This window comes from Emydura macquarii, unplaced genomic scaffold (assembly GCF_026122565.2).
Source record: "Emydura macquarii macquarii isolate MOO-44397 ecotype Brisbane River unplaced genomic scaffold, CSIRO-AGI_Emac_v2 contig_1790, whole genome shotgun sequence".
NCBI lineage: Eukaryota > Metazoa > Chordata > Testudines > Chelidae > Emydura > Emydura macquarii.
This window is the reverse complement of record NW_027131927.1, coordinates 19,301,156-19,318,928: the sequence shown is the minus strand read 5'-3', so window position 1 is coordinate 19,318,928 and position 17,773 is coordinate 19,301,156. Positions and strand designations below refer to the sequence as shown.

General features: G+C 43.1%; 1 protein-coding gene across 6 annotated transcripts in view; it reads right to left on the bottom strand.

The window, feature by feature from the left end:
* SHROOM3 (shroom family member 3) overlaps positions 1–17,773 on the bottom strand; it is a 268,939-nt gene that overhangs the window by 35,265 nt on the left and 215,901 nt on the right. For 5 of the 6 annotated variants that reach the window (XM_067557045.1, XM_067557046.1, XM_067557048.1 and 2 more), the window contains one exon: positions 5,842–5,973. In XM_067557045.1, coding sequence (XP_067413146.1) covers positions 5,842–5,973 — 132 coding nt within the window. Of the gene's footprint in view, positions 1–5,841; positions 5,974–11,318; positions 11,333–17,773 lie in introns of those variants that run through there. The other variant, XM_067557050.1, reaches the window with a different exon arrangement.

Below are 17,773 nucleotides of genomic sequence, written 5' to 3'. Positions count from 1 at the left end.
ACGATCCACTAAGGTGGATCATCCTGCTAGATCAGGGCCCATGTCTGCAATTAAGATACGCAAGGGAAAATCTCTAAGTTAGAAAGACCTGAAAAGAAGGATTTGTGTAATGGAAACGTTCTCATCAATGGAGCTAGACTCATTCACACCGCTGAGCATCTGGCCCAGAGTTTGTCAGATTTCACGGTAGCAATATATGGGGCACCACTATAACAAGGATATGTTCTATATGCACCCACCAAAATGGCTATCAGTCTCCAGAGTCCGAAAATAAATCAACTGCATTGCACTTCCTGCTTCATAATTATATTGGGCCATACTCATCATTGCAGCCCTTGTGCTCTTAAGCAGAAGGTGAATGAAAACTAAAATGCTCAATACGCCTATTAGGATTTCTACAGAGTGAAGCCACAATCCACTCAAAGAGACATCATTCATAATTAAGGTGTAGTCATGGCTCTCAAAATAGCACACTGGACTTGGCTTATTAGAAAGAAAATCAACCTTAATAGCCTCAGCTTTATTCCTCTTTACTGATTCTGTTTTTTTAGACTCACAGAACTCTTCTAAGAAGTTCTGGTGCTGGGTTGGGAGCATGCTGTGTTCCTTTATAGACATTACTGAAGAATAATGAAAACTCAACAGAAAGATTACTCAAGTCAGTGAAGCGTTTACTCAAGATATGACTGTAGTAAGAAGTGAGAGCTTAGGCCTGCAACCTAGCAGAACAGGCTAAGACATAAAGCCTAAGTGGAAAAAGCCACGAACAGGAGTCAGGCTGTGAACTTACGACCTCACTGAAACTGGCACAGAGAAAAAGCTGATACTGCAAACACATATATTTCCAAAATATTACTAATACCAAAACATTACTAAAAATATATAGTAGGTGTAGACGGTACCAAGACAACCTAACACCAAAGAGATAACAAGGGCCATTTGATCCCCTGAAATGACACTTTGATGGATAGAAACGTCTGATAAGATGACAAATAGAGTTGTTTTGCCTGATCCATCCAGTACAAGGGGAGGGGTGGTATTAGACTACATCAAGAGGGTGACAACTACCTACGTCAAAGCGGGCAGAACGAAATTGTCTGTAACAGTGTATAAAAGAGGGTGTCAGAGAGAACAATGTCATCCGGCCTCAGGGATAATGGAAAGTCCCTCCGTTAAGTCCGAGTCCATTGTAACGGAGCACTCGTATTTGAAGTGTACTGGTAGATACTCTATAGGTCGCTTCTCATTGTGCTTCAACTGCAATAAACCTGGCCTGGGTGCCTTTGTTGCTCAGCAAATCCGTGGTCGTGTCGATTCATTCCATCATGAACGCTGTCTCGGCTATCTGCAGAGCTAAGACAGTACCTGCACAAGTCACACATGCACACAGCCTACACTGACAACTGACAACAATGACCAGATCGACATCGGGCCAATAATATTTCCACACAAGCTTTGCAAAAATGGAACAGAACTACGTGTGCGCACACACACAATACACACTTATTCTTTTGCATATGCTCAAGCAACAACAGTGTACGCCAGTTGAAAAAGAAAACATACTTCACACAGTCTAGGTAAGACCTAAGGATATACTGCAAACTGGCTTTTAATTCTGTTTTTTTTTTTTTTTTAATAATTCAAAATATATTGAGAAGTATAGTGTGGGCTGTTTCCAATAGACAACTCCCTGCCTGAGGAAATCACTTTAAAGTGCCCCCAAGATTTCAAGCATGTTTGGCCTTTAGTCAAAGATCAAGGGTAAAATTTATCTGCTGAGATCAACAAAGTTCTAGCAGGGACCAGTTTGGTCCGACTTCTATTGCTGGCCCCAGTCCCAGTACTTAAGACAGGTTTCACTTTTGGTCTTTAGCGGATACATTCAAATGCTATTTGTTTACCTTATTTGCCAAGCTACATTTAGCATACCTGAGTTGTGCCACGTTGCATCTTTATGGCTATGTCACATTAAGTTGTGGTAGCTTTAACTCACCTCTGCAATCACTTTACATTTACTTAGGGTTTGTCTATCCGAGCACTTAGTTCATGGCAGGCTGGAGTGTAACTCTACCTCAAATGAGCCTGCTGTGCACGAAGTGCCCATGTGGATCCAGTTGCTATGCCCTAGAAGTTCCCTAAAGAGCTCTGATCTAGTCCTATTTCCAAGTGGGGTTACTCCAGCCACATGCTGTTAGTGCACAGGAGCAGAGGCCACATGGAAAATTAATGCACAACAGGCTAGCATGGGGTAGATTTACACCCCAACTTGCTGCGAACTAAGGGTATGTCTACACAGCAAAAAAACACCTCATGGCAGAGACTCTCAGAGCCAGGGTCAACTGATTCAGGCTCCTGCTACGGGGCTAAAAATAGCAGTGTAAACATTCCTGCTCAGGCTGGAGCCCCGACACTGAAATCCAGTGAGGTTTTACAGATAGGGAAACTGAGGCACTGAGCGGTGAAATGACTTGCTAAAGGTCACCCAGCAGGCCAGTGGCAAAACTGGTAACAAGATTATGCTCTAACTAATTACCTGATACTTAACCGTCATTCAGTAAAAAGTGCAGCTAACAGACAAAATCTCTTAGAATTAAAGCTCATTTTACTCAAGCGAATAGTCTCATTGACTCCAGCTGAAATTAACTGGACAACTCACTTGAACAAAGTGAGCAGGATTTGGCTGTTAATATGAAAGCTGATGTAGAATAACTACATGCTCATTGATTACTAGATTCAACAACTATGTGCTACTGGAATCTTTTCTGAATGCAGATTTTTCACAATCAGTGGCATTTATTTAACACAATAAATCCCCTGTATAAAGTAAATTAAAGGTATATCAGATCTTAAATGTGAAGGGAAGCCTTGCTGGTGGCATTCTATTGCCAGAACATTCATGCCATTCACACGTGACTGTGGCTTAGGCAAGTAGAAGTCAGGGCAGATTAATTCTTTTCGCAGGGTGTTACCAAGAGAACAGGAAGGCTGGAATGAAAGGCTGCAGGGGTCTGAAATGCAGCCTCTCCCCATGTCTCATGTTTTTGCTACAATTTCACGGTACTTTCCTTTACTGGAAAAGAGGAAGAAAGAGGAGATATGAAAAGGGTGCCTGGTTGTATTGTATGGCTTGTATACTTTTCAACTTGCATCTTGGTGAAGAACTCCAGCTATTTCTGTCTTCCTAAGTATTACCACTATAGTCTCCTGAAGTGAAGCTAAAACAAAATAATTTAAAAAAAACTGTTGAAGTCATAGAGCTATGCTGATTTATGCCAGTTGAGGATCTTGCCCAATAAGTTTAATGCAAACAATTGTTCTGGTTCTTCTTCAGTTAATAAATAATTAGCTATAAGAAGACAAGAGAACAAAAAAGACTAAGGTGCTTATGCACTCTGACAGAAAACACACAGCAACTGCATCAGGAGAGACTTCTAAACAATGGATGGAATGTGCTTTTCAAATCTCCCTCATTTCCTATAATGAGCAATACAGAGCTGGCGACTAACAGGAAATACATTACACCATAAGCCCGATTATCCAAACATAACGGGGACAGTGAATAACTGCAGATAACAAAGGGGATTTGCAGTGCAATCAGCAGACATCAGGAACACGATCCTGTTTTGAATAACAGCCTTTCCGATGGGCTATCTGAGTTCCACTCTTTTTGTGCTGTATGTAATACTGCTGTGCCTGAGTCTCCTCCGATTCACACAGATGCAAATCAAAAGCAACTCCGCTGAATTCAATGGAGTTACACACATAAAGGGCCTTGCTGTTCCCACACCTACATTGTTTCTACACCAGTATATGTACGTATGTATTGACACAGTACATATATTCTGATCCAGACCCTTAGCCAGCGTAGCTCAGAGATAAGCCGATCTCTGATTTCAGCTGAATTCTTCTGATTTTCCTCTATCTCCAGGCCCTCTGGCCTCAATCTCTTACAGCCTAGACAGAGAGGGCAGAGCAGGGCAGCTATAGGCAACTGGTTTCAGCTACCTGATTTAGCCCTGGTGCAGGTTCAAGCTGCCAGGGTCAACCTAACTTACCTGGCCTAAGGTCCCTCAGGGACCTCACATAAGTGGAGTGGCAGGCAAAGATGAGCACGGATCTGCCAGGATTCCTTCCATGCAGGAGAAGAGAGGGCAGAGCTGCTTCCACCAAGAGAAAGCTGCCCTGCACAGGGGAAACTCTCTATTAGCCTTCTCTGGCAGCTTGCAGTGCCAAGTGAACCTAGCAAACCTGAAATACAGCCCCGATGTGTAACGTAACTCAAATACACAATCTAGCTCAGAGGGCTAAGGAGCCACCGCTTCTTTCATACAAAACCTTTTAAGTCTTTTATTCAAGAGAGTTCTTGATCTGGACACTCTAGACCAGATTTTTTGCTGCTTTGCACCTTGTATAGTCATTTACACCCATGCAGAGTGGCTGTAAAAGAAAAACCATGCTAATCTAGAAGCATTTTACACCCACTTTACACTCCACAAAGTGCTGGGCAGCAAAGAATCAGGCACGCAGTACTCCAGAATTACAGAACACCTATAATACTTAGCGATGCAAACTCTGGGACAGAGCCTCAGCTGGTGAAAACTGGTGCAGCTCCACAGATTTCAGCGGACCCCAATTTTCAGCAGCTGAGAATCCGGTCCTAGAATTCTAGAATTCCTCGAAGTCTGGAAACACTTATTTTCCACCCTGAATGTCACAGAAGGTTTTAGATGATTGGCAATCCAAAGCGCTTGATCATTTCTGGTGTGTTTACAGAAAGTAAACAAGATGTGGGGCTGCCCCTAGTGGTACAGCCAAAGTTAGGACTATGGAACATATTCCCTCCCACTTTCAAGTTCTTCTACATTAAGGCTACTTCCTGTTTGGAACCAAAGTGTCAACCATTGATAGAAGGCAGCAGACACAGCCTGAAATGCTGAGTAATAAAAAACCCTTGGCTATGTCTCTGAAGGTAAAAATCACCACAATGAAGCACTAAACTGTGACGTTTCTCTCATGTAACTGCTGTTAGGAATTAAAGATCTATAAGCAAGAAGTACTAATCTTGAATTCTCAAAACGTTTTGATTTTTTTTTAGTTCAGAACAACTTTTTGTTTCAAAATTTCCATTAATTCTCACTAAAAACAATCAAAAACGTTTAAAAGTGATCAAAATCAAAAGGAAACATTTCGATTTTGTCAAAATGAAATATTTCATTCACCCTGAAATGAACCCTTTTTTCACTTTGCAATTCACTGAAAACTTTGAAAATATTAGTCTTTGGTTCGACCTGAAACACATTTTTTCCTCGATTTTTCAGAATTCCCGGCAAAGATCTAAAGCAATGGAGTTACTCCAGGTTTACATCAATCCAGTGGAAAAGCTGAATTTGGCCCTCATTCTCTTATTGTCTTTTTCAGGACTGACAAAGTTTTATAAAGGAGAGAAAAGGAAAGCACACCTGAGTCAACCGCTCTCTCCTTGGGCAGATCAGAAACTAGCGTGACCAGCTGTTCTGTCCAGAGCCCCACATAAACATTATCAACAGACAGCAAAATTGAGTTATTTCCCTGGCATCGCGTTGGAGGTATGGGAAGGGTTAAGTGTTAGGTGGGGTAATGGCCCTGACATAATCTCACTTCCTGACACTTCAAAAACTTGAAACTTACTTAAAATCAAACTCTTGCTGATTGAGTTTTCCCCCAAAGAGGGAAGTCTTGTTTGACAATGGACCCATAACCATCAGCTGCGGATGGTCCCAGAATAAAAATCAAAGAACATAAATAACTGGAATACATAGATGGTGGGAAGAGCGTCATGACTAGAGCCATCTTCTCTCTCACCTGCTCTTCAGACGTAGTTTAACTCCTCCTGACCAGGCTGTTTTGCTGTGCTGTAGGTCAGTGGGGATTGACTTTGGACTGAGCGAGTGGGAAGCTGACAAGTCACTGTGTTCCTTTGCTGCACATGTGTCCCTGTCAAAAGAAACCAAGACAGTGTCAAAGTTCATGCAGTGCCTGAGAGAGACGGAGACACACACAGAGAGCCATTAAGATCACATTAATATTAAATATATTAATATATATTAAATATGTAAAAATACACATACACACAAAATATGCGTATATACACAAAATACTCATACAAAGGAATATGTCTGTGTCCTGTCTGATGGAAAACAGCTGCTAAAAGCCATTGATGTGCCTATTCTTCCCCATGGGAAAGATGAAAGGATACGTCACCAAAACCAGAATCATAGGATGAAATTCTGCTCTCGGTTATGTCTAAGCAGAGTCATTAAAACCCTCCTCATCCCTAAATGTTCTGGAGCAATGGTGCAATGGAGCAGTTATCAGTGCAATTGTCAGTGACCAAGAACAATCAATTGCAGGATCAAATATAGAATGTACTGAGAGAGAGACAAGGTCGGTGAAGTAATATCTTTTATTAGGCCAACTTCTGGTGGATGGGACAAGCTACTGAGCTTCACAGAGCTCATCCTCATGTGTGGAGAAGGTTACCAGAGAGTTAACCAGAGGTTAATTCATTAAGCTACTGAGAAGTACAAGCGCTAATGGTAAGATTGGGCTACCCTTGTGCCAGGTCCTGAATTTATACATAGTAATGGGCAGTCCTTGCCCTTTGGGCTCTTACAATCTACACAGACAAGACAAAAGCTAGGAGAAAGGAAACAATATCCACGTTTTACAGGTGAGGCCTTAAGATACCAAGTGACTGGCCTTACGTCATCCTGGAAGTCTGCGACAGTCAGGAACTGACTGCTGATCTCCAGTTGCCGGCCATCCTTCTTTCCTAGAAGAGTAGCAGGAGCTGCACTGCAGAGCTGAGGAACTTAGCTTGGATGGGGAGTCCTAGTTCCTCTTGTTCTCTGATTGTATTCAAGTTAGCTTGTTGCAACTCTCCTAGCAGCAAAACCATTGATCTTATACCCACGGACAAGGCCTACCTACCCCGAATGATGGCTAGAGAGAAAGGTCTATCTGCAGTTCAATGTTCTTACAATCAGATTCATACTCAAATGGCTAACCCAGCTCATCAAAAACCACACAGATGATTACTAATTTGGTCTCTTCTTGAAACAATGGATATTCTTAATTACTATAATTTTCACAGTCAACTGTGGGTCTTGTTTACAGTCACCTCTCTGCTAATTTAAACTGAAGAAAGCACTGTCTGAAAATCTGTAGGAGAAACATGCTCTTCCCCTGTCTTTCCTTCGCTCTGTCCTGCCTAGCGCCAAGGAGAGCTGCAGACGGAGATATGGTGTAACTGTCCCTTGTTCTACGTTTAATAGGTTGCAGCCTGAGAGCACATGCCAACATATGAAGCTTTGGATATTTCAGATGGCTCGGATTCCATTCCAGTGAGAGACCAGCCTTCTTTGTATCCATTTAAATCCTCCCCCTCCAAACACCGCTCCCTCACAAGCCCCCACGTGTCAGGCAAGAATTTTAAGTCTCACACCGCAGATGAGATATACCAGGGAAGCAGCCGCACTTTCACCTAGATTGGGGAATTTCATTGGTACAGAACTAGACAGAATGGCCTCCTTCTTCAGTCTGCTTATCCGTGTCTGCATTTTACCTCAAATTCTGCCTTAGCTGCTTTTTTACTAAACCGCACTCTACTTTGCCTCTCACCTAGTGTGATCATGTGCTCTGTATAAACCTCCGGGAAACCTTGTAGGTATGAGTTAGGGGGTGTTATTTAGCAATTGAGACAGTGGGCCATCACAGTGGCTAGATGCATATATCAAACAATACAATCTCATGGACCAATGCCAAACAAAATAGAGTTCCCTCTGAATAAAGCTAGCCAGATTCCACTCAGGACGAAGCCCACATGAACACCAGGGGCCAAATTTATCTTGTTACAGTGACATGCCACTGAAGCCAGTGGCTCCAGGTCTCCTCTCACACGTTTCACCAATATAGTTATTACTCCTGATTCACACCTGTGTCGGAGAAGAATGTTTCATTGCAGGATAGAGCAGAGATGAGAGAACTGGTCCTTGATAAGATGAAAATTTAACCCCTTTTTGAAAAACTAAATAGTATTTCTTCTATTGAAGGAGTGCCTAGAGGCACAGATGTGATGAAATGGAATTTTTTCATAATGTTTTGCATGAATACTGTGTGTACCTCAGTTTCCTCTATGTGCTTCATAGTTAACTAGGTGGGGGGAAAAGGTTGTTTATCCTTTGCAGAGATCCAGGTGTGACTGATACCTGGCTGTCTGGGACCTGGCCCCATGCCATGAAGAGTACCAGAACACAACTGCCTGGATTTTTGATACCTAGCAACTAATGAACAAGCATGGGTGACCCACCCCTCTGCAGGAAGCCAGCCAGGTTTGACCAGAGGAAGAACAAAGGGCTAAGAGGAAGGCCAGGTGACAATGTTTGGCCAGGAACCAGGACAAAGGAGAGGCCAGAGTGGGGGGAAATTGTTAAGTGTGGGTTGCAGGAAGCAGGAGAAGCTTCTGGACTGGGACTAAGAAGGGGTCAGAGGTGAACTCTGGGTTCTGAAGCTGGACTATGCTGTATCTCTCTGTTCTCTGTGATAACCAAGGACTTTCAACACTGTGTTCCAGACATCTAATAAACCCTTCTGCGTTTACAAGACTCACTCCAGATTAAGGAAACTGGGAGTGCATTGCTCCCTTTGGATGTGTAAGTCTCTTGCTGGGGTCCAATCCATGTGGACTCACTGCAAGGAGACAAGGAGTTCTCCTAGGGGACCGTTCCAGAGCCAGACGAGCACTGGACCTGTGGATCCGTGATGACAGAGCCCCATTGTGCAGGCTCTTTGCACACATACAACAAAGAAATGGCCCCTACCCTGGAGAGCTTGCACATTGGCTCTTCCTGTTTCTAGGTTGAGCTGCTCTTGGGGATCTCTGTTCCAAGCAGACCCACGATGCAAACGGAAGCATCTGAGAAATTCTTGCAAGATTTCCCAGCACCCTTTGGCAGACCTTAGAAGTTCAGAAAAGCCCTCAGGTGATGGGTGCTGACTGCTAACTTGTCTCCAAATAAAGAGGCTGATCCTGCATTCCTTGTGTACTCAAAATTCCCACTGATCTCAGTAGCTATGGTCACACAAAAATTGCAGGGATTTGGTCCCTTTTGTCGGTTTGCTATCACTAGTACAAAACAGGATACACAGCTATGCTATTGCACTGATACTAGGCCAAATCCTAAGGTCCTGTAATTCTGCAGAGGAGAGGCTTGCACTGTCAGAGAAGCAGTATGGCCAGACAAAAACCATGAGTCAGCCATCCCTTCCCCCAATGGACAGGTTTAAAACTCACGGAATCTAAGAACAATCCATTTGATGGTGTTGGAGCCTTTGGGAGGCAGTCGGGCCATAGTTTCAAGCCTTTCTCTGCAATCACAGAGAACAGAAACTTACTCTGGTTATTAACAAAAACTGAGAGTCTCCTATAATCACGTGCCTCGAGGAGCTGGGGATTGAAGAAAAAACACCAAATATCACAAGGCTGGTGATCTAGCTGTGAGATGTGGTCATTGGAAACCCTGGAGAAGGGAGCACTGCTTCTCCCCAACAGCACTCAGCGCACCGGACGCAGGAGCTGGTGGGGCTGCCTGGCTGCAGAGTAGCTTTTCAACTGCTGCCCAGGAAGGCTGTTACCCTGGGAGCTGTTTACCATCCCACGGGTGCTGATACTGCCTAGGCGGTGGAGTTGTGGCCAGACTCCTCCCCCAGCAGCAGCAGGGTCAGGATTTGGCCCATCAGCTGCAGTTTTGGCCTGACAACTGTGGGGAGTGGATTCAGAGAAGTGGCAATTTTATTTCTAAGCCTCCATTCGTCTACACGTGGAAACAGTAACCAGATTTCAGACCTGGCCAAGTGAGCTGCCTCATTTTGGGGAGATGGCAGGATCCAATCGAAACGTTAAGGTTCTCAGGACATGCACTTGTCTTAGCTCTGGGGCAAATTCTGACATCACCACTCAGGGCTTGATTCTCAGTTCCACTAAGGCCTCTTTGTGCCCTTCTGGTAGCGTAAGGGGCCTTAAAGTGAGTGTAACTAATTCATGCCCACTTGAAGTCCATTCCCCCCCACCCTGCAACACCAGATAGGTGGAGAGAGAGCTTAGCAATAGCTGTTCACTGCCCAGGCTAACCTACCCCAGCGGGCTTGAATCCAGCTAGCGAAGTAAACAGTAGCAGTAAAGCCAGAGCATGTTTCAGCATGGGTAGTACAAGCCCAGCGTGGGCCTGCGGGACGTATTCTGCTCACTAGTCCACTCTGGTTGTCTCCACTGTCTTTGTTACCCACACTAGCTGGACTCAAAGTAGCTCGGGTAGGCTAGTCTGTGAACAGCTTTGTGCAGGTTAGATGTACGCCTTAGTGTAAATGAGAACTATTCCCTTTCACTCACTGACTACAGCAGGAGCTGGTTTGAGTAAGAACTGAGTGAAAACTAACTAGTAAATACCTCTGAATGTGGCCCTCTGGGCCTGGTTTTGAGAGGTGTTTAGCACCCACAGCTCCCATTAACTTCACGTGGCGATGTGGGTGCCCAGTCATATAAGGGTTTTCTGAAATGTCATGAACAGTTAGGGTGCTGTAGCCATAATAGTGGGACGGAAACATTTGTAGATTAACAAAAACATTTTCTCAGCATCAATCTGTTCTGTGAGTTGGGAGTAAATGTATTCCTAGTGTCCAGCCCGAGGCCCAGAAATGGAAGGGTCAGCACCGAACTTTCCCAAAATGCCGACAGGTGCTCCTGGGTAATGTAACTTCCCCACTCTTCTCCTAAACGTTAGACATCAGTTCTCCCAGTCTACACCATATCTGCACTAATACAGCTCAGATTCAGCTCTAAGCTGAGTCCTTTCCTTCCCCTCCTCTCCCTTCCATCCACTTTCTCAGCAGTCAGGGAAAACTGAAATATGTGGGACTGAGAAACTATTACAGTGACTATTGGGCATGTATCTGCAGCGGGCAAGGAGAGTAGGTAGCAGCCTAAAAAGCAGTTGTAAAGGTCGGAGGAGCATATATGCTCTCCTCATCACTGTAATAGAAGCACTGTGAGATTTTTTTTGATAGTTCTAAAAACATGTTAGGAAAGCAAAAGACACTACAGATTCCCACCTCTGCTCTGCTCATAGTTCTTTTCTTGTCACTTTTCTAATGCATTCCCATATGTATCCATATATGGCTAAATGCAGGAAAAGTACAGATCAGCAGCGTGGTATGCATCTGGAGTGTTCCTCTTAATGTAGTAAAAACCCATACTTGCCAAAATGCACAGTTGTTGTATTTACCTCACAGAGACAAGAAAAAGTTATTTCCTTCCTGCACAGGATCTGGGGTTCTTGCTGTTTCAGATAAAAAGGAAAGACAAAGGAGATTTATCTGGTCTTGCGCACTTCGAACGTATAAAGTGCTGGGCTCCATTTGCTATTACAGACTCACTGAAATACTGAAAGATAATCAAGCAACACGGGGTGGGGGAGGTGATATCTTTTATTGGACCAACTTCTGCTGGTGAGAGAGACAACCTTTCCAGCTACACAGAGCTCTTCTTCAGGTTTGGAAAAGGTACTCAACATCAGAAGGTGTGTCAAAGCTAAATACAAGGTGGTACGTACGGATTATTTAGCATAAGTAGTTAACACGTATTCTAAGAGAGCATTCAAGGTGAAGTGGCTCATTAACACCTCCCACAGTCAGAGGACAAAAAAGGGGATTAATGGATGACAGATGGTTGTAATAAGCCAAAAATCCAGGTGTCTTTATTAAGACCATGATTTTTAGTGTCTAGCAAAGTTATGAATTTAAGCTCCCAAGCTTGTCTTTTGAAGGTGTTGTGCGGGTTTCCTTTTAGGAGGAGGACTGAACGGTCATATGTAAAAGTGATCACTCAATGAAAAGCGTTCAACCCCAGGTGATATGGTGTTTTTGTCTTTCATCGTTTTCCTATGTGATAATCAAGCAGTTAATAAATAACACAACGAATTAAACCTCACAACTGCTGTGAAGTACCTAAGAGATAAGGATCATTCTGTCACTAAAATGCAGACGCCTCTGAGATGGAACACAGCAGCTGTTTAGCAGTGTACAGTAATATCACATGACCTTTTAGGACAGGAAATGAAGAATATCCTGTCCAGGTGAAAATGCAGAGGGAATTAGGTAGGCAGAATATTTCTAGCTAAATGGACAGTAGGGTTAACACACCTACCTACTATTATAAAAGATGTCTTGGTTTGACATGTCCCCCGAAAGATGGAAACTTCCCTCAGCACAGCACTCCGATAAACAACTCTCCACACTGGACTGAATCCAGCAACCTGGCCAATTACTCAGTAGAACACACACTCTCTAGGAAGACTCTTTACCAATATAATAGCTGGGTTTTCTTCCATTTTCCACTTTATAATGGGAAGCCACCTCACTGCAGGGAATAAGTCAGAGAAATACCTTGTGCCTTGTGCCACAAGTCCACTTACTCATCTTCTTTACAGCAACCTTTTCTGGACAATATGAAACCTCCACAAGGGAGCAGGGTCCACACAGCTCTCTCTAATAACACTTACCTCCCTGGGAGCGCCCTGGAAGACAGACTAGCAGACCCATTCCACTTATATTGCAGTACCCAGAAAACAGCCTCACAGTTACAAAGTTTAAAAAACAAAGCAAAACACAGTGATCATCTGAGAAAAGCACAATCCCACAGTTGTTCTTTTTCTGTCACCCATATATAACGCTGGTTCGAAAGGCTAGCGTGGTCTATGTAACATCCCTCCACCCCCCACTTGAAGTTGGCAGCTGCACCCAAAATATTTTCTTTTCTGCAAAGTTCTTGTCTAACTGTTAAATGTTATTTATACTGGCTGCTCCCATTGTGCCTTTGGTATTTAATGCCACATGGGTTAACTACTCGTTGTACAAAGACATTCTGTCCAGCCTTTCCTTAGCTTAGGTTTATGGCCTTTTTGCTCTTTACTTAACAATAGCTCAGCCATTAGCAAAAGAATACTGCAATATTATACATTAAAGCCAAGATTTTAAAAATTAGGAGTCTGAAGTTAGTCTCCGAAATTCATTATTAAGCACATAGGTAAGTAACTCAATCTTCAAAAGTTCGGAGCACCTACCAGCTCCAACTGACTTCAGTGGAAGCTGCAGGGTTCTCAGCACTTATCAAATTGGGTCACTTATTTAGGAGCTAAAATAAGGGTTTAGGAGCCTAATTTTGTCCTAATAGTCCAAAACATTACCCTTTGCATTAGTGATACTGAAGTAGTTTGGGTCATTTCTGTGGAATACTGAAGTACAGAATTCTGTAGAATACTGAAGTGTGTATATAGAAGGTGATATTAATCCATCAAGAATATTGTATACTTCAAGGAGAGCTAATGGGAATGTATTGAAGAGGGAAAATCCCTCTTTTTCTCCTTTTACTATAGAATATAGACCTAGGTTTTGGAGCCATTTTGAGTAACTATTCTTTGTTGTAAGCTCTTTGGAGCACTGATTTACCTCATCCATTTCTTTTTCTTTTTTCAAATAGCTATAGGGTTTTTGAATGATAAAGGGATCCTAACATCCTCACTCCACAAATTGTCTTACTCGGTAAAATCCTGACCCCATTGAAGTCAACGGGAGTTTTGCCACTGACTTCAATGGGTCCAGAATATCACCCAGTGAGCTATTTGTGGGATAAGCAATTATCACAACTAACGATGTCAGGATCTGTAACTGCATACTCTTCCTTGAGATACAGTATTTTCAAAGTTCTTTTGCTTTTTTAAAGTTAAAGCTGACAAGTCTACCGTTTTGGGTTATTCTTTAGAGCCTTCATAAAATATGCTAAAATCTGTATAAGAAATCAATTTTATTAGGCAATCTTCAGTGTTAAGAGACTGCCACTAAGTAGCCACAGGCACTGGGCCAGATCTTCAGGTGGTGTAAATCAGTATAGCTCCAGTAAAGTCAATGGAGCTGTGCCATCCTAACTAAAGATCTTGGTCCATTGAGGACCAAGGATCCAACTTTATTAGCAGACCACCTCTGTTAAGGCAGATTTCTCTTTGTAAGTATTGCACTATCTCTACAGTCCATCACTCATTGCCTCATTACTAAACAATATATCTGCTTAAAGGTTTCCCCATCTTTTATCACCTCCTTCAGATTTCTGAGATGGATCTTGTGTGGTCTCAAACTCATAGTAGCCCGTAATCAACTCCCCGAGAACACAGAGTCTGTTTCTAGCATTTGATATCTTTCATCCTCCCTTTACCTCCACCATCAGATCTTCTTTTCTAGAGAATTCATTGAATGTTTTAGTAACATCCACCTCTTCTGTCCATAAATTACTCTGACCTTCTCCTAACGGCATGTGTGTGTCCTGCACTGACCTCTTGTTACCTACATACTTGAAACATTTCTTATTATTTATCTTGACCTCTTGTGCACTTTGCCCTTCATTCCCATCTTTTTTGCTTTCTTTATCATTATTTACAATCTCTGCATTCCATCCTGCATTCTCTCCAGTCCTTTTGTGTGTCTCTCTCTATCACTTTCCTTAATGTACTTTTTGTGTCTCTGTGTATTTTATTGCCAGACATTATACATAGCTCTTGGGCACACATTTATTTCTCTCTGAACACTTTCTGTTGGCCTTCTGTGCTCTCCCTCCATTGCTTTCTCATAGACTCAAAGGTCAGAAGGGACCAATATGATCATCTAGTCTGACCTCCTTTTTTCATATATTCTAACTGAAAAACCCCAAACACTGAAACATTCAATGATCTGACCACAAACATGAAAGTGACACTCACACCTGAGATACTCACAAGAGGAAGGAAGTGAAGGGGTTAAGGCTCCCTTTCTATCTTTATCATGTCCTCTGGTGCTGGCATTCCTGTTACATAATGTCACACATTGCCCTGAAATCCCAGCCGCATCAGCCCTGAGCTCAGCACAGTGAGATAAAGACAGTCCTTTGGCATGAATTCTGATATCCTCATATTGCAGGTTTAAGGCAAGCACTCAGAAGGACAGTTCAGCTGGTGAAACATTTATTTCCCCCTGTGAATGAAAATGTCCCCTAGATGAGAATCCTATATCTCCTGGAAAGCTGAATTGATTTCTTCCTCATCTATATTATTCCTGACTGTCTTCAGGGTTGACGATATTTAAATAAAGGGCTAACCCTATAGTCCTGTGTTTTGAACTGCACATTGCCATGTTGGACACACACTATTAATCGCAGAGACCGATCTCTGCTTGCTCCCTGGCGTGCATACCGAATTGTAGCTATCACTGCGCTCCACTGGGTGAAAAGACAGTATTGCTCGAATATCTGTCATTTCGTTCCTGCTGTGGCTAGTCCAAAAATAGCACATAATCCATACTCTTGGCAGAGGCAACAGAGAATCTTCTTTCACTGAAGTGGCCGCGTCCTGTGGTTGGAGAGCACAGGAACCTGAGTCCTATCCAGGATGGTGCGTGTGTGAGTTGTAGCTGATAACGGTGACGCGGCCATGGATTCAATTCTCTGTGCTGACAGGATCTGTGAGCACTGTGCTAACAGTGCCCGAGATCCCTGCACATCATCTCCTGGGGCTGAATCGCTCATGTCACTCTGCAGGTACCCCAGTGGCCAAACTAGAAATCGCAACGATACACTTGTGTGTTGTTCTGATGGTGATATTTAAATTTAGAAAACCGCTGAGCAAAGCATGCTGTGGCCAGCTGGAGGTAGGGGACTCTGGGAAGATGGGAGGAGCTGAAGAAAATATTCCTCTTAAGATCCATCCCCCTCAAAAACAGGAATCTTTTTTTAAAATAGAGATTTGTATAAATCACAATATCACCTCCAGTTCCATTTGCTAGGACAGAATTAGGAGGGTGAATGATCCATAATCTAGGTGGAGCATAACATGATCACTGGCTAGAATCAGGAATCGAAATTTCTAGGGAACTGTAGAGCATAATTAGGTGAATTATGGGTGGTAGGGACAGAGATTATGCCTCTCTCAACGTGTAGGCCACCATTAGAGGCAGACTAAAAGATTAGAGGTCACTGGGCTATCTTGATATGGGAATTCCTATGTAATAAAATCTCAGATTGAAGAATCTGTTGCATTTATCCTAATGGCTCCTTGCTAGTAATGCAGTGCACATGGCATTGCAATGCAAGAAGAAACAATAGAGAAGGACAAGCCAGCTGAAATGAATGAAATATCTCAGCTCTCCCAGCAAGGTGATTTTTTTTTTTTAAAACAACCAGAAACTAGACTTCTGTGAATAAGAACCACCGCTGTCACCCGTCAGAGCAAAGGCAGAGAATGCACACTGATCTTCTGCTCTCCAGGGGGAAGGCTGTGGAGAGAAGAGACTGGATTTTGATCATGCAATATTATTTAATCCCAAAGGTTTCTAGCATTTTTGTATGTTAGTGTTAGATTGGATCTGTTTCACGTGATCTGATCCCAATCCCACAATCTCACACAGAAATAAGATGTGTCACCTCCATAACTGTTTGCAAGCAGAGAACTGAATGGGGGGGTTTCCATTAATTTGGGGAAAATGAGTTCCTCGCTAAATTTGGCTTTGGCGGTGGGATCTTTGAGAAAATGAACTCATTCTTTGTTTGTGGGAGAGACCTAATCTTCACTTTGCCCTGGAGGATTATCGGGTACTTAGAAAGGCGCTCACATGCACATTTTTAGCTTGTGCCAACAGCATTTGTGTCCACAATATCCAGACTTCATTCTGCTCTTTAGGCTAGATAATACGCATTCCACAGCATTTAAATGCATCCAGACCTTGAACCTAGAGATTTTCACCCTTTAAAAATATCCTAAATTGCTACTTTCTGAAATGTAGGCCTGACACGGTCTTGCATTATTAGTTTTTCTTTCTGTGTGTGTGAATTTAGTGCTCATGAAAGCCGTCAGGCTCACAGTCCTGGATACTGAAGTCCCTTATTTATCCACAAAACATGCCAGGGAAGCACAAAGGTGCCCACCCGGCCTGCCAATGTGACTTAACATTGATTGGAAGGAATCACCTGTAGGGCTGAGGAGACAGCTTACAGCTGACTTCCCAACAATCCCAGTGTTTGCAGGATGATGCCACTTTGATCCCCGAAGTCGCCCCTGGGGACAAAAGAGGCAGTTTGCCCTGGGACCCTGTTTGAGAGGGCTCCCAAACCAAGTGGCATCGCAACCTGGTGCAACCTGGTCACAGTGCCATTCATGTTTGGCCCAGATACCCCTTAGTCTCTGTCTACGAAGAGGCAGTCAGGCCAAATTTGAGTGGCACTGCCACCCCGTGCACCAAATCGCAGCTCCTGTCAAATCTGCCCATCTGCCCCTTTGTCTCAATCTACAGAGGGGCAAATGGGCTAAATCTGAGTGGTGTTGTGTCCCGTTCTAGCCACCTGAAATATGGTTCAAAGTTTTCATGCCCAGTCAACACCTGGCATCTTTGTTAAGTGCTGGCTTTTATGATTCCTGTCACTGGACTGGGACCCCACCAAACTATTTGATTACAGTTTACATTTTCTATTGCAGTAAACCTTAGAGGCTCCAATCCAGCATCAGGGCCCTGTTGTGCTCACATACATACAACAAACAGCTGGTCCCTGCCCCAAAGAGCTTACAGTTACAATAACGTAAATGTTAATCTAAAAACATCATTTCTCAATGACCATTTCTGTGTTTCTAACATTTGAATTTATGAGCATTCAAAATTCTAAAATATC